The sequence below is a fragment of the Carassius auratus genome, chromosome 22, assembly GCF_003368295.1.
Source record: "Carassius auratus strain Wakin chromosome 22, ASM336829v1, whole genome shotgun sequence".
In the NCBI taxonomy this organism is placed as follows: Eukaryota; Metazoa; Chordata; class Actinopteri; order Cypriniformes; family Cyprinidae; genus Carassius; species Carassius auratus.
Genome location: NC_039264.1, coordinates 14,367,997 through 14,388,983, shown reverse-complemented (window position 1 = coordinate 14,388,983; position 20,987 = coordinate 14,367,997). Strand labels below are relative to the sequence as shown.

The window sequence follows — 20,987 nt, the reverse complement described above, 5'->3', positions numbered from 1 at the left end:
TGTCCAAATATGGTGTGGTGGTAAATGTTTACTCATCTGAGATGCTCTCCAAAACACGCACAGTTCTCTGAATCACCACACTAAACCAATGATAAGAGACCTTCACTGAGACCTTTATATGATGGTGCACAAATTTACATCAGATCAGTTTTAACATTGTATTTTGGTGGACAATCAGTTCCAAAAGATCAATCCAGAGCGTTCCATGTGTTCTGGAGTCAAGCACCAGCTCTCAGGCAAAAAGAAAGTGTGTGCAAGTCCAGTTTGTCTACAGATAGATTATTGATTACAGTATTTATTGGTTTTTGGATTTATTTGACCATTTTATCTCAAGTTTTCATGTTATTGTAAAGTATTTTTTAAGTATTTTTATTAGTTTTTTAAGAAAAGTCCAGTGCTTCATAACAGACACACAAGCAGCGTTAGAATGCAAAGTTGTGTTAAGTAAACTGACAAAAGCAGCATTGTGTATTTAAGCCCATACTTTGTCCTCTCTACCTTTGACCTGTACTGTGTATTTTCCTCTCATGGAATTAAAGACATGGTCTCGCACCAAATTGAGTCTCAGTAATTTGTTTAAATAAGTAATTCAAGTTACTTTGTTTTCCCATTGATTCACAGACAGCACACATATCCTTCGACCTGGTGCTTATTAATATCACTTTTGGCGTAAAATGGTATTTACAGTTACAATTTTTTTTTAAATAAATACAAATAAATAAACCTTCGTTTTTTTTGTTTCTTTTGTTATTGAAAACAAATAAGCAAGCCATCCAGGTGATGAAAAGTAATGCAAAAGTAACAATAAGTTACTTTTTATGAAGTAACGCAATATTGTACTGTGCTACTTTTAAAAGCAACTCTCCCCAACACTGCATTCAACATTTTTTTAAGTGTTGGCAATTTGTCTTAGCTACTTTTGTTTTGCTAATTTTGCTACATGTACTGTATGTCACTCAAAATGAGGAATAGCAAGGAAAATATTCAAAATAATATTTCTATTAAGAAAAATATTCAAAATTACTTTAAAATGAAGCTATCAGGTTGTTTGTAAAGATCTTTTAAGAGGAATGCTCATTGTTTGAGTTGAACAGTTCTCCATTTAGAAAACATTGCTTTTTTTGGCATCAAAACGACTGTCTACTTTTTTTATTGCAATCCACAGAGTCTTTAAGCACCACAAAAAGTATAAATAACTTAATTTAGAAACTTAAACATGTTTGTCAGGTGTTTTTTTTTTAATTTACTGCATTTTTTTGTTCTTCTGAATAATTATCTAGACAAAAACAACCAAAAAAAGTGTTTCATGCTTTCATATATATTTAATAATTATTGGTAAGATAATTTTCAAATTAATCTATAACAATATGGATTGCACTTATAAATTTTAAACTTAAAAAAGAAAATCTATAAATAAACAAGAAACTTGAAGACAAACAGACGCACACACACTCAAGAGTTCCACAACCAACCAAATTGGAAAGGGAAGTAAAAAAGTGAACGGAGCCACAAAAGTGTGAACTTACGTGTCTGAGTGATCTGCATCGCTCACACATTACAAAAACCATAAAGTTAAACACTTGAAGAAAAGTTATTACATTGTGTCCTGAACTGTTGTTTTTAATAAAAGTGCTTATATTTTCATAGTTTTGTTTTCAAAACAGATACACATGGTTAAACAGTGAACAAAGTTGGTAGTTGTGATGAACGTGAAATATTCGAAAAAGTTCCTAGAAAATGGAATTTATTCAAGTTATTGGCAATTCAAGTTGCTGTGTCATTGAACCCTTTGAGGCACTGAATGCATTTTTTCTCCGACAAAAAAGTATGGAAAATATTAGTGACAACTGACCTGTTGGCGGCACTGAATTTGGGCAAGATCCTATAACTGGCACCAACTCTACCACTGTGCCACTACTTTGTAACCAAAGAGATGTTTAGCTTGCTTAGAAAATCAATTTAAAGCTAAAACTATATATATATGTTTTACACCAATATAGCATTTTTACTCATATCATTAGTGGGTTTACTAAATGTGGGCTTGGCTAAAGAAGCTTCCTGATGTCAGACAATTGCTGACAGCATCAGAGCATAAGTGTCTTCCTTCACAGCCACATGTGCATTATTTTACTGTGGCTTCAGAGCTGATGCCATAAGAGCAACTGCCCTTAAACACAAAAGCCACTTTCTCAAAATGACTCATGCAAGTTACTACGCCGCTATGCTTCTTCTGATGTCTTCCATGCATTGGCTAGGTGAGTTGATCTGCCTTTCATATGAAGTCAAATAGTGATTTTAATGGTTAATGATCCTACACAATTTGCATATACTCTTATAAATGATGGTTATTTATATTTAGAAAAATAAATGCATGGATATATTTATAATTAGAAAGTTCTAGTAAGTTATAGCGTCATTTCCGAGAATCAAGAATAAAGCAAAAATGTGTCAGCTTAACAGCATCAATAATAGGTTCTGGTAGCGCTGTGTTGGTTAACACTTCATGTAATGGTTTTAAAGCCCCCCGTTGTTTTGTGTTTACAGGAAGCTCTCTAGCCTCAACCCCTCTTCAACTTTCAGCTACAGCGGATGAAGTTCCTGCCATCATCAACAGTGATCCTCCCATTACCTATCTGTCCCAGAGACCCGTTCTCCAGCCCAAAGAAAGCTCCCCACCTAAGTTTCTGTACACCTTGAGGAACCTTCAGGGCAAAGTGTGTGTGCTGGCCGATATGGGAGTGGAGTTTGTGGTGCGAGAGAACAAAGTAAGCTTGTTATTTTCTCAGCATTTTTATTCAGCTCCTCAGCATTTTCTAGAAAGGGGTGAGAACTCACTTGGTTTACCACCAAAATTGTCAACGGCTCACTGCACTGACAGAAAAAATGTGCCGATCTTGTATGGGCACAGCAGTTTTACACTGGGTCAGCATCCTTAAGGGTACATCTTTCTAATATCTTACATTGTTTGATGGCGGAATGGAATAGTCCATAATTAAGATAAGCTATGAAGTGAACTGTAATCCCATGTAAGATATAAGTACTCGTAGTTGTATTGAATGTGCATTTGCAGTAAACCTTAAATCTTAAGTTTATTTTAAAAACACTACTTGCACATAGTGTAATATTCATGGAATAAAAAAGCCACTTGAGTGTAATTTAAGTGTGCTTTCATCACTTATTCAGAACACTCTAACGTATACTTTTAAAAAGTGCGCTAAAATGCATTTTGAATGCTATAAAAAGTAAATTTTGATGTGTCAACTAACATACTAAAATACTTGTTTAATCATCAACTACTTGTAGCATCTTAATCAATGTATTTAAAGTTAATACATTTAAAGTTAATATATGTGCATATTTAAAATACATTAAAAACGAGTGTCAATAGAAATTACAAAAGTATGTTACTTAAAATATACTTAAGTCCTAATTAAGTGGATAAGACAAAAACACTTAAGTGTTCAGCTAAACTAATATAACATAAATGTAAACTATAATAGATTTTCACTTAAATGCAATGGATGTTAATATCTGAAAACATTAGATTAAGTTTGCACTTAAGTATATTCTTCTATGCCTTCAATTTCTGTGCAGTCACACCAAATTTGAGTGTCTTGAACTTTATTTATATTGTTAATTTTACAGTATTTTCATACTATCATGATGCTGATGCCGTAATCACACTGTATCCCACACTTGTATTGCAGAAGAAGTATTATTTCAATGTGAATCCCAGCTATACACGAGTCACAGGATTCTGTGGGGGCCAAAAGTCTGTTTTCTCACTGGAGTTTGATGGCGGACATCTGGAGTTCACTTTCATCAAGGTACCTACAGTAGCTTTTATCTCAATGATAAGTTTTATCTTTGAGGCTAAACGTGCAAAACAAGCAGCCTTAATCTACATGCAATGCAATATTTCCCCACACTTGCAGGAAGGTGATCTCTCCTATGTGAGCAACGTCAAAGGTCTTCTGAAACCTGTCCCACCTTGTAAAAATTGCCAGAGTAAGTATAAATTACACTACAACCTTTACAAAAAACATTATCGCGCACTTTTCATCACGATTATTCTTATCATAAAAAATACATGTTAATATTTTATCTGGGGTTTGAGAGTTAAGAGATAACAATTGGCAAAAATACTATACCTGTCGAGAAGAAACTCCACACATCTTGATTACGACGCAAACATTTCCATCAAATTCCTTCATCTTAAAAAACACAACCAATTTTTATCCTTGTTTTACACTGTTTTCTGTCTCTGTGTATTTTGGCAAGCATTTAAATTTATGTTTGTTCTATTTATTAAGTTTCATTTTCTACTGTGAAACAACGGCCAACGTTGCCACCTTCTGGAACAATTGATTAGTGCAAAACCAAGTCATCGTACATGTGCAATCTACGTTAGGACTGTAAACCGTTAATAGTTTCACAATTTGTTTCAATTACAATTAAGATGTCAATATCACAATTCAATATCACAATTCATCATGATCATATAAAATGTATTTGGTGCATTTTTTTTTTTATTAAATTATATAAGCAGGCTACTTTTACAAATAAAAACAAATTAATATTTAATCAAAACAATTGTTAAGAACCTAAAAAATTAAATAGGCTATAGCTTTAAAACATACAAACAAATGTAAAGTAATACATTAAAGGGACAATAAGTAACTTTTTAGGTATTTTATTATCTAAAATCAATATTTTTATTCATAAATATGCCCTCAATGGTGTACAAATACCTATGCCAATGTTTAAACTAATCCTCGTAAATGAAGAATTTATTATCTTTATATACATGGGACGGGTAGGTCGACGGAGGCTTCCATGTAGTTCCGCCATCTTGCAAAACTATAATAGCAGAGAGGGACAAAAAGTACTAAGCCAACGCCTTTCCACAACACGTTTTCGGTCAGAGCCAGAAACGCAGGTGCAGATCAGTGAGAGGCGCTTGAAACTGCACCAGCAAGTTTAAAAGTCTGGATTGCATTCTTATTATGGACCATACATATGCCGCGCCACAGGAGAAGAAAACATCGTCGCCAAAACAGTCAAAAATAGAACGTAAAAGGAAATGTGACCGTAGATTACAGAAAACAAGAGTTAATGTCGGGGAAGCTTTTTCTAGGTGGAAAGAGCTAATGCTGGATAAAGATTTCAAAAGAGACGCTGAAGTGGCCTGTTTTCTTCTCGACAGGTAAGTCAGTGTTTGATGATGATATCTAACAATGCACATAATTCAGAAAATATAACGAATAAAGAAGACATAACTACTAATTACAATATTTCATGTTTTCCACAGTCAGTAATTCATACTGTAACATTCGTTTGTTAGTTGTCATGTTGCAGTTTGTTTGAAATAACACACCTGTTCACCTGAAGGAAAACTCGACGAAGTGCTATTAGAAGACATCCTGTCAAAGCTTTTTGGTACATATCACCTACCGTAGATGCAACGCGCATTTGAAAAAGCGAGGCGCTGGAGAGCAAAATTAGTTTGAATGCAAAATACAATTTCACCACTAGATGGGAGTAATTCCTACTTACAGTCCCTTTAAAGTAATCACAGTTACAAGTGATAAACAAAAAGTTATTTCAGTATATGAGAATGCTTTAAATATCCAAACGTTTACAGACAATTAAAGTTATGAGTTTTTCTTTTTTTTAGATCATAGAGAGTGTCATTTTTAAAGGGTCAGATGGGGTTGCTAAAAAACACATTATTTTCCATATACTGTACATTATTGTTTCTCCTCTATGCCCCACCTTCTGAAACGCGTACATTTTTACAAAGTCATCGTTCTGAAAAGTGAGGTGTGCTCTGATTGGCCAGCTATCCAGTGCACTGTGATTGGCCGAATGCCTCAAGCGTGTGACAGACATGTCATGCACCTTACCATACTGTGATGTCATCTCCCGGGAGTGGCGAGACAAAACCAATAAAACCCATTACAAACAAGACATTTGTAGCATCCAGTGGGGACATAATTACTGATTATAATCACTTAAACTCCCTTTTTACACGTTATGTTGCTTATCACACCGCATAAATATAAAATCAAGACTGAATTTGTGATTGTAGAAATGACAAACAACAGGCTCTACTCTATACTGTTCGAAACTCATATTTGAATCATCAGTGGACAATCCTTTACATATGAAAACAGACTTACAGACTGTGAGTAAGAAGCACCAGACTGTCCTTGCTAAGTTGTTATTGGCTCACTTTATAGAAACAGACACGGCATTGTAGTCTTCTCTCCCAGGATCAATAAACAGTCCTCATGCGCTGCACATATCTGAATATTTGGGTTGAACTGTTCAGGAACAGTGTTGTAAATACAACTTAACCACTGATTTCTAGTCGTGTCCTCTTCTGGAAGGCCAAACAAAGTAGCGTCGATTTCACAATGAAACACAGCGACTCCACAACATGACAGCAGCGGCAAAAGCAGGAATAAAAATAATGCTTTCTTTCTTTGCGTGAACATTTGGGTGGCATTAAGCAAATATTCCCTAACAATAGTGTAAACGTGGGGGAGTGTTAGACCAAGCAGTTTTAGGAGGGTGTGGTTGACTCTTAACACACATCGATGTGCATGATTCATTTCAACACCCCTAAGTACAAAGTTACAAAAATCTTTTACAAAAATCGTCCAGGACACAAACAGTACACACATACTATTCTGGTGATAAAATGTGCATGACATGCACTGTAAAAAAAATAAAATAATAATCACTCTAAAAAGTTACTGTTAGATTCGGGCAGACTGCTCTAATGGTACATTTATGCTACAATAATACACAAAAAACAAAACTACTTTTTCCTTTGCAATTTCGAAAATCTTCACTTACAGATAACAATGTTGTCCTCATCCACATAAATCTGTGAAAATGATACAAAATACTGTCTGTCAGTAGTTGGCGATGTGACCTTTTAAAGAAATATGCTCAATGTTACCGTTTTCACAAATTCACACTTTTACAGTTTACACAGAGGACATAATGGTATGATTTCCCGTGGAAGGCACATGGAGGCAAAAGTCTTTAAATGGAATGGGTCAAATTTTACCTGCAAAAACACACTGTTTGTGCGTGTTAATGGGACAACAATTACACAGCAGCCGATAAAATTACTGTATTTGAGACACCGGAAGTCATAATGGTACACTGGTATACCTGAATTCAAACATCAGATATTACACTTAAAAAAATGCGGGATTGTTTCAACCAAATTTGGGTCAAATATGGACTAACCCAGCTTTTGGGTAAAATTTTTGAATTATATTTTTCAAGTTCAAATATGTTGTCTAAACGGTAAAACAGTACATTTACGTGTACTAAAGAAACGCAGAAAACTGATGCCGTAACACATCCAGAATGACCTCGTCTACACATACAAAAGAAAGGCATTCAAAATGCAGCATTTATGTGGACAAACAATGCGTTCGGTCATGGTCAAATTTCACATGTTCTGTTTAAAGACTTTTGACCCCGTTGGCCTTCCATAGTTTTGAAAGGTTTGTGTTTTCAGGCCCTTAAAACTGTGTGGTCGTTTAGATAATTAGCCAAAATGCATAAACAAAACGCATGAAGAGTTAACACTGGGATAAACCCGCAATGGTAAACTTACTTTACAGTAGTAAATGAACAATAAACTGGGTTAAGAGAATGCATTTTACATTCTGTTCATCTAATCCACAGATAAAACCTATGTAGGAGTTGTAAGTCACGATAAGCTATTCAAAGCAAAAAATGGTCTAAGCTTCAATTGCAAGTCTCAGACAACTCTGATACTGGCAAGCTTCTTGAAAGTCAAACTGGTGCCACTGCAGATTCAAGCCTTTGGTCTGGCTAACGGAGCGTTTGGAAAAGGTACACACATTTCACATCGTAGACCGTAGAGATGTCATTTTTATATACTACGCAAACACATCTATGTTCTGTTAACCTGTTTGCACAAGAATAACAGGATTTGTAATGCATTTATTTCAGAGGTTGAGTGCTGGGAGGATTACAACAAGCGCATGATCCCCATTATTCTGGGTGCTGTAGCTGCAGCGATTTGCCTCATCGCCATTCTGACGTTTGTGCTCGTCAGAGAACGCCGCAACCGAGGCTACGAACAACTCTGAGACTCTAGATGTGTGATGTGAAGACGAATCACGAGATTTAATGATGTGTTTTACATTGTGTGGATACTGCTCTCCAGTTTTAAATGATCTCAGTAAACAATTAAAATGCGATTGACATGAAATACTGCTGGGAATGTGATTTTTATAGACTATGTGGTCATTCTGATGTCATTCTGAAGGTTTTGGGTCATGACAAGGTATGTACATTCAAGTTACGTGCAGGTTTTACATGTGACTATGAATGCCATTGGGAAATAAAGCTGATTTTTTAATAAGAAAATGACAAAATTAGTGTTAGACTTTAAGGACTAATACTAAGTGCCAGTGTTACATCATGATTATGAAGTTCCAACAACCGAAGGATGAACTGAGTGAATGGGAGGATGAATGTTTAGACTATTATAATTTAGAACAAGCCTTGTTAAAAGTAAATTAAGACTATAATTAGACAACTGATGATTGAGGGGAATCAGAGGTAATGTCCAAAAAATAAAAAGGTGTTACTTTTCTGAATTTGAACTTTTATAATTGTGCCGTTTCATATTTTTCATATTTAAACTGTAGCTTATATTACATTTAAAATACAGATATTATGGATTACTTTTTTTGTCCTTTAGATAGCATTTCATATTTTAATCATGTTATTCTTTAGCAAATCAGTCAACATCAAGTTCCTATTTTTGACAGCACATCCCATAAAGTGTGACAACATGCCCCACTACTTTGCATTTGGCTTTTTCATAGTTAAGATGCTTGTGTCTGAGAATAGCATTAATAATAAATAAACAAAATAATTAACAATAAAAACTAAATTTAACTTGAGAAATTTTCCTCATTATTATGATTATTTTTTAACAAAAAAGTACATAATTACCCGGGTTACATGCTTTCTGTGAGATTATGAAATGCACATCCAAAAATAACACTTTCATGAACAACATTTATTTTACTTACATTTATGCTATATAAAATATACTTTAACGGTCACTAAATAATTGAATATTTAAAAGAGGTAACGTACTTACTCAGAGTGGAAGCGATTTTGAACAGAACCTTATTATTTCTGTCAGGACGGATTTCGCGGGAAATTACATACACACGTCACTAGCCCGTGAGTGTTACGTCATATTCATAAACAGAGAAAAGTAGCTCCAATGTGAAGAAAGAGGTAAGATGTTTATTTCTAATCGCTATATGGTCAAAAGTTATATGGTATAACTGAAGGGAATGCGCTGGCATATTTATTATCTCACTGTACTTCATTTCCCACAACCCTTCCACACACGTCAGACCCCGCCTCCAAGCTCTCATTTCTGATTGGCTCCTGTAAGTACGGTAAGTGGATGAGGACAAACCTAACGCGTTCGCTTTTCCATCGGCTACACGTAGCATCACTGACAACATCGTTTTCATGACCTTTTGCACGGAATAATTAATCCCCGTATAAATAACTGGAAGTATTCAATCAGGTCTATGAGAGAGAAGTTGTGAATCCCATGAAGTGTTTGAAATCATCGCGCTGTTTTAGAGCAGAGTCGTGTTAGTTACACTTAACGTTACACATGCTAACAGAGCGATCATGGCTGCGGTGTTTCTGAAAACTCAACTCAACAGAGCTTTATACAGACACCTGCTGTAAGTTACAAACTACTTTATCATGAAAACACAAAGAAACAGTATAGTGTTCATCACACATGGGGCTGTAAATCAGAACCGTTAGCACTAAAACCAGTCGAGCTGTCAGAAATGACATTCAAACTTAGCTTCAAGTGTCATATTTCTCTTCTCAACGAATGCATTTCGAGATATGAGTTTCATTGCGCGGATCTCTGAATACTGACGTGAAGTCATCATATTTTAGTGTGCAACATGTTATTGTTAAGGCATGTATATTTGGTGCAAGGTGTGCATAATTCATTTGTTTGCATACGTGTTTTGCATGAACTCTTTGTTATTGAGCATCTTTGAGTTCTTGGCACGCTTTGTGGTTTTACATGAAACGAGGAGGTCACCTCTGCAGAGGAATGTGCCCTTGACTCCATTCAGACTGTTTACTAAACACTTGCTCTCTTGTCTGCAGGACGCTGATCTGGACCAGAGGATCCATCAGACATGCATCTGTGGGTAAGAGCTGTTTCTACCTAATGCTCACTGTTATTATAATCCATAATGATACCCCTATATGTGCTGTTTCTCTGTGTACAGGCAGGATTGAGAAAGTGCTCATTGCTAACAGAGGAGAGATAGCATGCCGGGTGATGCGGACGGCTAAGAAGATGGGCGTTCGCTCTGTTGCGGTGTACAGCGACGCAGACAGACACGCCATGCATGTGGCCATGGTGAGAGAAAACCCTAACAAATACATGCACATTCATATTCTGGTCATAGACAGATAGTATAGTTATATAACTGGGTGTGTAATGGCAGGCGGATGAGGCGTATCATATCGGGCCAGCAGCGTCTCAGCAGAGTTACCTGCGCATGGACAGGATCCTGGATGTGGCCAAGAAATCCTCTGCTCAGGTGTGCTAGTGTTAAGATGTTAAGATGTATGGTTTATAACTGAATTGGGAAGTTTGATTTATTATAATTTTTTCTTAAATATTCTGTTTTGGTCAGGCGGTCCATCCTGGATATGGATTCCTGTCGGAAAATACAGAGTTTGCTGAACTGTGCAAACAAGAGGGCATCATCTTCATCGGCCCGCCGTCGTCAGCCATCCGGGACATGGGAATCAAAAGGTACAGTAATAAAAAAAAAAAAAATGTAGTTATTTGACTGTAGATAGGGATGCACCGATACTGATATCGGTATCGGGCCTGATACTCAATTGATACCCGATAATCCCCGATAATGATTTGTATTGTAAAAAGCGATATACAAATAAACTTGAATTGAACTGAATAACAAACGCCTATACCAAAAACCAAAATTTATTCAGAGACCAGATATAATATAATAATTATATATATATATATATATATATATTTTTGTATTATTATTTATTTTTTTATTAGTGGGTGCAGGACACTATAGTTCATTTACGTAAATGAGGATCGCAAAATAAAGTTAACTGTGACAAATTACACCCAAAAACGCTTCAAAAAGCGGACTACCAATAAAACTGATACAATTTTGGGACCAAAAATTATTCACACCAAGTCTGAGGAAAAATTTTTAGTTCAAGTTTGCATGAAGCTGGATGACAGAGAGCATGCCCAGGAGACTACAGACAGTCATTAAGGCTAAGGGTTGCCCGACTAAGTATTGATAGTTGTGTAAATGCTGTCATACAACTGTCTGAATAATTTTTGGTTGATTGCAATCCATTACACACCTTTCTATCAAAGTTATCTAACATTATCAAGATGATTTTGTTTAGACACAGTTTAGCTCTGAGTTCTTGTTATATTTTATTACGATTGTCTAAACTATAGTGAATAAACTGTGATAATATGAAATGTTGACTTTGTCTGAATAAATGTTGGTTTGACTGTATCTGTTTAATAAATTAAGTTAACCAGCTAACATTATACATACTCTTTTGGTTTCTGTACCCAATATAAAAAAATAAAAAAATAAATATCGGTACTCTGTATCGGCAATTACCAAAAATAAAAGTATCGGTATTGGCACTCTGTATAGGCAATTACCAAAAATAAAAGTATCGGCAAGTACCAAAATAAAGTATCGGCACTCTGTATCGGCAATTACCAAAAATAAAAGTATCGGCAAGTACCAAAATAAAGTATCGGCACTCTGTATCGGCAATTACCAAAAATAAAAGTATCGGTACTATGTATTGGCAATTACCAAAAATAAAAGTATCGGTACTATGTATTGGCAATTACCAAAAATAAAGTATTGGTGTCGGCAAGTACTGAAAAAAAGTGGTATCGGTGCATCCCTAACTGTAGTAGCTGCACAACAAAGCCCCAGTAACTTGTGAAAAAAAGTGAGCTGAACTGATGTGTTGACTAACATGCTAAAGAACATGCTTTATGAAAATTAGCCACGGTTTTACTTAAAAAAAAAACCCTATGGCTACTTAACTTTTACTATAACAAACCCATGCTTAATTTTGATAAGGGATGCAAAAGGATATATGTTCATGGAATAAAATGCAAGTTATGTTTTTCAAGTTTATATTTAATTGCAAGTTCATTTTTACACAGTATATTTAAGTGCATGGGAGTTTCAATATTAATTACATTTATGGTAAACTAAAATATATTTGAATATTTATCAGTACATTTAAAGTACAGTATTTAAAAAACAACAGAATTATGACATTACATAAAATATAGTTGCATTTAACTAATTGCATTTAATGATAATTAACTATAATACATTTTCATTAAATTGCAAATTGTCCTAAAACATTCAGTATATTAGTTTAAAGTATATTATTTCCATGATAAGTACTCTTTAAAAAAAAATATATTACCTAGCAATGCCTTATTGTTTGTATAGTGTAGTTTTCAACTTTCAGGCAAAGCTTTATCTAGCCAACATTAAACTGAACTTTCCTTTCTAGTGTCTAAGTTTCCGTCCGTCTCTGTTTTTTCTTCAGCACATCTAAACACATCATGTCAGCTGCTGGCGTGCCCATCATTGAGGGTTACCACGGCGAGGACCAATCAGATAGCAAACTTCAAAGCGAGGCCGCAAGGATCGGTTACCCCGTGATGATCAAAGCCGTCCGCGGCGGCGGAGGAAAGGTGCGTTGTGTTTGCACTAAACCATTCTGTAATGATACACAGACTTGAAACCTCCACGCTTTATTTGTGTTGTGCAGGGAATGCGCATCGCACTCTCCGAAGCAGAGTTTCACGAGCAGCTGGAGTCGGCTCGCAGAGAAGCACGCAAGTCATTCAACGATGACGTGATGCTGATCGAGAAGTTTGTGGAGAACCCCAGGTCAGCCTCAGACTACTCATATATGTGACCAGAAAACCAGTCATAAGGGTCAATTTAAAAAAATAAAAAGAGGTTTATGCATCATCTGAATGCTTATTAATAAATTAGCTCTCCAATGATTTATGGTTTGTTAGGATTGGACAGTATTTGGCAGAGATACAACTATTTGAAAATCTGGAATCTGAGGGTGCAAAAAAACAACAACTGAAAATTGTCTTTAAAGTTGTCCTAATTAAGTTCTTAGCAATGCATATTACTAATCAAAAATTAAGTTTTTATATATTTACGGTAGGACATTTACAAAATACCTTCATGGAACATGATCTTAACGTTATATCCTAATGATTTTTGGCACAAAAGAAAAATCTATCATTTGACCCATGCTATGTATTTGTGGCTTTTGCTACAAGTAAACCCCAGTGAGTTAAGACTGGTTTCGTGCTCCAGGGTCAGTAGCTTTGTTGTTTGTTGTTGCATCAGACACGTTGAGGTGCAGGTGTTTGGTGACCAGTACGGCGATGCGGTGTATCTGTTCGAGAGAGACTGTAGTGTACAGAGACGACACCAGAAGATCATCGAGGAGGCTCCAGGGGTAATTATGACACCGCTTCTGTCATTCTGCATCATAGTGAAGTCTGTGATACATGCTAGTGTTACTGAAACCCACCTGGCTTGATCTGTGTGTGTGTGTGACCACAGCCAGGCATCAGTCCTGAGGTCAGGAGGAAACTCGGAGAGGCAGCGGTGCGAGCAGCTAAAGCGGTCAACTATGTGGGAGCAGGTAAAGCAAAGCAAAAGAGACATTAAACTGATCAAAAGAGACATTCATAATGTTACAAAAGATTCCTGTTTCAGATAAATGCCGTTCTTTTCAACATCCTTGTCATCCGTTTTACCGTTTTTAGCATTGAAGATGATCAGATTTCTGACTGAATGATTGTTGTCGAACAGGTACTGTGGAGTTCATCATGGACGCGCAGCACAATTTCTACTTCATGGAGATGAACACGCGTCTGCAGGTGGAGCATCCCGTCTCCGAGATGATCACGGGAACAGACCTGGTGGAGTGGCAACTGCGCGTAAGACACTACTGGAAATATCCACTTATCTCCCAGATTCGTCCAAAATGGGGTCACAATCAGACCCTTCTTCACACTTCATCAGTTTTATTCTGTTTTCTAATCTTCGTCTCTTCAGGTGGCTGCGGGGGAGAAGCTGCCCCTCTCTCAGGAGCAGATCATGCTGCACGGTCATTCTTTTGAGGCCAGGATATACGCTGAAGACCCCAATAACAACTTCCTTCCCGGAGCGGGGCCGCTGCTACACCTGTCCACGCCGCAGGGGGATCAGTGCACACGCATAGAGACCGGCGTGCGAGAAGGTACTCTTTATTTAATCTTTAATTTTAAAGTTATTTATGGTTTATCAGTTTGAGGAGGTTTTCAACAACAACAAAAAGTAATATTTGTGTTTTGGCCATTCATTTACACGACAGTAAACACAAACTTTTTAAAACTGGTTTCCAAGTGCAAGTTTTTGAAAATGATACAATCATTGTCTCTGTGTAAACTACGAAAATGTGAATTTGAAAAATGAGGATTGCGTGTTTCTTTACCAAGTAAATTGCCAAATACTGGCCTTGCATGCATAATACAGTGTTTTAAGTTGTTTTTACAGATCCATGTCAGCGCGGATCATTTGTTATTTTTTACAGTTTAAATCATAGATTTTTTTTCCCTCCATGTTAAAATATTAGAACCATTTTTGTTGCTGTGTTTGTATTATGCTAATTCAGTTTCAAAGAGGTATATGTAGTATGAGTGTCTCAATGAACTCAATGAAATCTTTATCCAAATATTTGTTTATTTTTATCCTATTAATTTTCTTTTCATTTGAAATATGGTCTGGTTATGTCCCCTGAGTGGTCTTGTGAAATTCACCCTTAGAAGTTTACATTAAACTAAAATTCACATTAGGTCTTATTTAGAGCCCGACCGATATGGGTTTTGGGGACTGATGCCGATATTAGTGAGTAAAACAGTCAGATACCGATATATCGGCCGATATTCTTTGTGTAAATTATAGTACAGTACCAGTCTAAAGTTTAGACACACCCTTTCTTCCTTTTTCCTTTCTTTCTCCTAAAAAAATTGGCATATGCCGATGCAGATATATCTCTGACAGGCTTGTATCGGCCGATAAAATCGGTAAAACATGGATTTACATCACAACAAACCATAAAACAACTGTGGCATTGCAACTTTAAAGCCTGAAGGAAAAATACGCAATAATTATGACAATACAATCAACAATCGTGTGTAGTGGAGAACACACTGATGGACTGTCTCTAAATAAATGCATTTATAAGTGATTGGTTGCTAACTGCTGTTTGTCTGTTGAACATATGTAAGGTGATGAAGTGTCTGCTCATTACGATCCAATGATCGCCAAACTGGTGGTTTGGGGGGAAGATCGCTCCGCCGCTCTGAAGAGACTCAGATACTGCCTTCGACAATACAACGTAAGCACACATACTAATATTTACGGTTGCGTTAGCAAAATTTTGCTGAGGATAGGTCTGTTGTCCATTGTCAATATTACAGCACTTTCAAACCAAGCAAACCAATTGCAAGCAAAGTTCCTTCAATATTCTTGAAATCAACACTGTATGTGTGTATTTCACAGATTGTGGGTCTCAACACCAACATCGACTTCTTACTCAGTCTTTCGGGGCATCCGGAGTTCGAGGCAGGGAACGTCCACACCAGCTTCATCCCGCAGCACTATGATCATCTGTTCCCCGCCGCTCGAAGCCCATCCGGTGCACTGCTCTGTCAGGCCGCCCTGGGTCTGCTGCTCCGCGAAAAACAGCACACAGAGATGTACAGAAACCAAACCAGTGGTGAGAGTGCATCGTCTGTAGAGTCAAAAACTAATTCAAGTGTGTCCGAACTTTAGTCTGCTGGGTTTTGGTGTTCATTGATGGTACAGTGTGTGTTTAGGCACATGAAGCTTGTGTGAGATGTTAAACTAAGCTTTCTGTTGCAGACATGTTCTCTCCGTTTGCCTCCAGTAACGGGAGACGATTCAATGTCCTGCAGTGCAGGAACCTCACACTTCAGCTCGGGGACGACAGTAAGCCTTCATGCTCTGATAAAACACACACACACACTGTCCGAAGAAGTGACTGATACACTCATGTCAACATGATTTGACTCTGAATGATCACTATAGAAGAAGAGCAACACACGATAAGTTCAAATATTGGTATATTATATAAATATTATGTACATTTTCATATATGCATGCATAATTTGTGCATATTACAGCCTTTAAATTTAGAGATTTCTTTTTCGACTTTATAAAATAGCTTTTACTTAATATTTATTAAGTTAAGAGTCACATTTTGTTGACATCAGGGGTCAAGCTCTTGCAGATTATTCATGAATAATTGCTTTAATCAGATTCTTGATTAATAGTTTCAGAGGGTCAGTTTGCATGAATGTTATTATGAATGCATGAATGATCAGTGTTATTAATGGACGGCTCACCTGATTCTTCTGCTTGTCAAGACTATCAGATCATTCTCTTGAAATAGAAACGTCTGCATTATATATGAGCACTGAAGAGATGCCATTGATCATTATAGAGGATTTCAGCATAACGAGCCTGAAATAGAATCATTTACAGCAAGATCTGTAGAGATGAGGCAATCTCACAAAGATGGGTCTCCAAATATGTGACCCAGGAACACTAAACAAGTCTTAAGTGTCAATTTTTCAAAATTGAGATTTATTCAGATTTACTCATTCTGAATGAATACGCTTTCCATTGATGTATGGTTTGTTAGAATCAGACAATATTTGGCTGAAATGCAACTATTCTGAAAATCTGGAATCCAAGGGTGCAAAAAAAAAAATCTAAATACTGAGAAAATCACCTTTTATTACTTATTCATATTACTAATCAAAAATTAAGTTTTTATTTATTTACTATAGGAAATTTACAAAATATCTTCATGGAACATGAAAAGAATAAAAGAAAATGTTTTGATAATTTTTTTTTAATAATTCTATTGCTAAAAATATACTCCAGCAACTTAAGACTGGTTTTGTGCTCCAGGGTCACATGTAGTAAATTAAAGAAAACAAAGCTCATTTTTAGCACCATTATGATGTTTTGATCTTTGACAATGTTATTATTTAATAAGTACTACATATTTATTTTGCAGAAGTGGCAGTATCTATTACTTACAATCCAGATGGGACATACAGTATGGAGGTAAATTCTGTTTTAGACTGCAACATGTTATATTCACACCTACATATATACATTTATATTTTGTTAGTTGCTTTAAATGTCTTTATGATATAATAAATGCTATACTATAGAAATGTTTTACAATTCTTGTCCTATCATAAAAACTAATACTAGGGAAAAAAATAAAATAAAAACAATAAATAAAAACAAGCTCACTGAACTACAGTAGAACAAATAAATAAGATATGCTACATTTTATAAATTAATCAAATGTATAAAAACACTGCTGTGTAAATTAACTATTTATTTAGTCTTATTAAAGTTAAAAAAGTGATTTTACTCAAGAGCACTGATCGAGTTTGTCTTTTGTTGTTAGATAAACATGAATAACAGACAGCGGTCGTATTGGACTGCTATCACTTTAAGAGCTGCCTGGATTCAGTAAACTGTTACAGCCGTTTGCTTTATCTTAAGACATAAATTACTGTGTTTACGAGCATACTTGCAAAGATGGGCATTTTGACACACACTAGTGTGTGTATTTAACAGTTCAAGGCCTATAAAGCGGTCTTCATGTGCACGCCCCTCTCTGACAACTTGTGTATATTTGGTTTTCGTTTTTTAAATGCTTTACAAATGTGTGAAATAGAAAGTTTTCATGGCCACGCAGCACATCAACATCACGTCAGCATATAACCACAACAGAGACCATAGTCCAGTACTGGTTAATTGTCTACGGGTATTTTAGTCTTCCAGTAAGTGAAGTGTCATTATGTACTAAACATGAATTTCCCCACGTCTTCATTTGTGTCTGCTAGACTGGCGGTCAGGTGTTTCATGTATCGGGAGAGCTGCAGAGGGAGGGGGACGTGACCTACCTGTGGTGCTCCGTCGATGGAGTGCTGTCCCGACCCAAACTAGTCATTCTGGACAACACCGTACACATCTTTTCTATGGTGGGGCTCTTTCATCTTTATATTACACTTCACCATTAAGTCAAGACTGGTGATGATCTTGTGTGTTTTGTTTTTTGCTTCTTGTTTAGGAGGGAAGTGCCCAGGTGGACGTACCTGTGCCCAAGTTCCTGGCGGGCGTTAGTGGCTCCAGTGCACAGGGTGGCGCTGTTGCACCCATGACGGGCACCATCGAAAAGGTATTTAAGGCATCTGCGGTTGAAACCCAGTTTGTGTGAGACCAGAACAGTGCATCCCAAATCAAACGATTCTACATGGAACCAAAACAGCAACTTCTAGAACTCGGCTTTGCTTTGTTTCCAGGTCTTAGTCAAGGCTGGAGACTCGGTCCAGAAAGGAGATCCTCTGATGGTGATGATCGCCATGAAAATGGAGGTGAGGCTCTGTCACTTTTCTCATTAGGTGCACTCCATAGGCCATATAATAAGTGATCATGTCCTCTTTCTGGGCAGCACACAATCCGTGCACCGAAAGCAGGAGTCATCAAGAAGGTGTTCTTCAAAGAGGGCTCGCAAGCCAACCGTCACGCAGCTCTGGTGGAGATGGAGCAAGAGGAAGGAGCTGGGGAAGAGTAAACCTGCTCAGTACACCAACATCTTGACGAAGCACTACAGTAGTTTGGATCTTTTGAGATTTAATAAGTAAACTAGAAGCTTTCTTATGGACACCGATACCTTCTCACCTTTAACTTTGTTTGTGAGGAATTGAGTCCCTAGTAACTTGGTGTGTTTGTGGTTCTGTTCTCCTGGTTCTTTTGTACAATGATAATCGTGGTCATTTTTTGGGTGGATGAAGATTAACGGATGGATGACTGTGGAATGACTTGTCGTCTTCCTATAAAGTATATGCATTTCAAGAAAAAAACTAAACAAACCACACCCGTGGTTGCCTGTCCCATATCTGTAAAAGAAAACTACAGTGATGTTATGTGTGGTGGATAAGGTGCCTTGTTGTTAGTTTGACTACTGAAGGAAACCTTTACAATCTGTGAACGTTTTAACCTTAACCATTAAAGTTTTTTTATGCAATAAACTCATGTTTTTTTCTTCACCGTTGTGTTCTGACCAATAAGGTGACAAGAAATTCTTCACTGTGTTACAATATCAAATCACTGTTCACAACCTATGTTACAATTGTGTGCATTCATTTTTATTTTTTTAAAATCCAAATTCATGAGCATAAACCCCACCAACTGGTAATGACTTCTACCTTAAATATGAAACTTTAGAAAGTTTATAGATAAGTGTGCTTGTCCTACTACATGTCCTACTTACAAAGGTAATTCAAAGTGTTTTTCCGTGTGATAAAGTAAAACGCACATAAGTAATAATAAAAAAATAATTTAAATGTGCTCCTAATGGTCCAAATAGTCAAGTTTATCTTCATTAAGCATACATTAAGTGCAGTTTATGTAGATTAAAGCCATTAATTATTTACACTGGTTTAGAGTTGATTTTGAAGACTCTAGGACTGATGTTCCCGTACTCAAAACATTTTAGACTTAAACAAAAATTAATACCACACATTAATCAGGATAAAACCATAGTGTGATTCTGGAAGTAAAACAATTCTTCACAGAGAACGTGAATAACGACATAACATCTTTCCCAAACTGATTTGCCTCAAGGTTGTTCTGTGATGATAAATGCTATTCTTATTTATAAAATAAGATTTCGGTATCAATTTCAATAAAAAAATGAAGTTGCCACTAAGACCTTAAGTTGGGCTTTTCACATTGCGTTAAACCCTGTCAAATGGTAAACGAAAACATGAACGTTTCAGTTGTTTTTTTTTTTTTTAAGAAATCCCCAGCAAATCTCTATTTTAATCAAGTTACAGCTTTAACTGACAAAGGCAAATCACATATGTGGTGGGTAGGGTGCACTCACATTTCTGAAACCAATCTCCAGTGAGTAGCGACAAAAGCAAAGTCAAAGCTCCACGATCAGATTGTGAATAAGGCTCTAAGTCAGGGGTGCCTTGGTATTTATACACCCACCTACAACTCCTGCCAGTGCCGAGACTCAAACCTGCATCCGACTCTCCAACAATTAGACCACTATTTTCAAGGAAATAGCGCAGGTATTTGTGTGGAGAGTTCTGCATGGTAAAAGAAAAACACAGAGCAGAATATTCCAATGTACAAATAACAGTTTCTTTGATTCCTCTGTCCTCATTTTCTTTCCTTGTATTCTTCCCTCATATCCTAACGGGGGTGGAGCTAAGATGCAACAAAAGGAAACGAGGATGCACAACTAAAAATTGAGAAGCACCCTTGGCCTGCTTCAATCACCACCTCATGTTCAGGGGTGGTGTTTCAGTATGGCAGTTTCCAACCTACCCACCATACTCTGGCCATACCCAAGACCAATGGTTCCCAACCCTGGTCCTTGAGGCACCCCAACATTGAAAATTTTGCATGTCTCCTTTCTCTGACACACCAATTCCAGGTCTTGAAGTCTCTTTAAATGAGCTTGAATCAGGTGGGTTTGACATGCAAAACATGCAGTTTTGGGGTGCCTCCAGTACGAGGGCTGGGAACCACTGTCCTAGGCATTCGTCCCTCATGAAACCCAGAATGCCGTTTAAACTGAGTGGTTTTTAGGTTTTAATCAGGAGAAACTAATTCAAGTGTGTCCAAACTTTAGTCTGCTGGGTTTTGGTGTTCATTGATGGTACAGTGTGTGTT

At 36.7% G+C, this 20,987-nt stretch overlaps 2 protein-coding genes across 2 annotated transcripts; both read left to right on the top strand.

Annotated features, from left to right (window-relative positions):
* Positions 1–2,002: 2,002 nt before the first annotated feature.
* On the top strand, positions 2,003–8,266 carry lamp3 (lysosomal associated membrane protein 3). The gene is made up of 6 exons (XM_026197883.1): positions 2,003–2,255; positions 2,545–2,765; positions 3,708–3,827; positions 3,936–4,008; positions 7,714–7,884; positions 8,005–8,266. Exons 1-6 carry the CDS (start codon positions 2,195–2,197, stop codon positions 8,142–8,144), a joined length of 786 nt encoding a protein of 261 aa, XP_026053668.1. The 5' UTR covers positions 2,003–2,194; the 3' UTR covers positions 8,145–8,266.
* A 1,224-nt stretch (positions 8,267–9,490) lies between these two features.
* On the top strand, positions 9,491–19,330 carry mccc1 (methylcrotonyl-CoA carboxylase subunit). Its single transcript, XM_026197882.1, has 19 exons — positions 9,491–9,779; positions 10,225–10,268; positions 10,350–10,483; positions 10,572–10,667; positions 10,764–10,885; positions 12,718–12,865; positions 12,943–13,064; positions 13,545–13,656; positions 13,764–13,845; positions 14,016–14,143; positions 14,262–14,445; positions 15,476–15,585; positions 15,750–15,966; positions 16,113–16,199; positions 17,296–17,345; positions 18,143–18,280; positions 18,370–18,477; positions 18,602–18,673; positions 18,751–19,330. The coding sequence occupies exons 1-19, from the start codon at positions 9,724–9,726 to the stop codon at positions 18,871–18,873; spliced, it is 2,133 nt and encodes a 710-aa protein (XP_026053667.1). The 5' UTR covers positions 9,491–9,723; the 3' UTR covers positions 18,874–19,330.
* Positions 19,331–20,987: the final 1,657 nt, after the last annotated feature.

Coding starts and splice junctions, on each gene's coding strand:
- lamp3 (XM_026197883.1), top strand. CDS start 2,195: ATGACTCATGCAAGTTACTACGCCGCTATGCTTCTTCTGATGTCTTCC. Junction 2,766..3,707: donor TTGTGGTGCGAGAGAACAAA/GTAAGCTTGTTA, acceptor CTTGTATTGCAG/AAGAAGTATTATTTCAATGT. Junction 7,885..8,004: donor TAACGGAGCGTTTGGAAAAG/GTACACACATTT, acceptor CATTTATTTCAG/AGGTTGAGTGCTGGGAGGAT.
- mccc1 (XM_026197882.1), top strand. CDS start 9,724: ATGGCTGCGGTGTTTCTGAAAACTCAACTCAACAGAGCTTTATACAGA. Junction 14,446..15,475: donor AGAGACCGGCGTGCGAGAAG/GTACTCTTTATT, acceptor AACATATGTAAG/GTGATGAAGTGTCTGCTCAT. Junction 15,586..15,749: donor ACTGCCTTCGACAATACAAC/GTAAGCACACAT, acceptor TGTATTTCACAG/ATTGTGGGTCTCAACACCAA.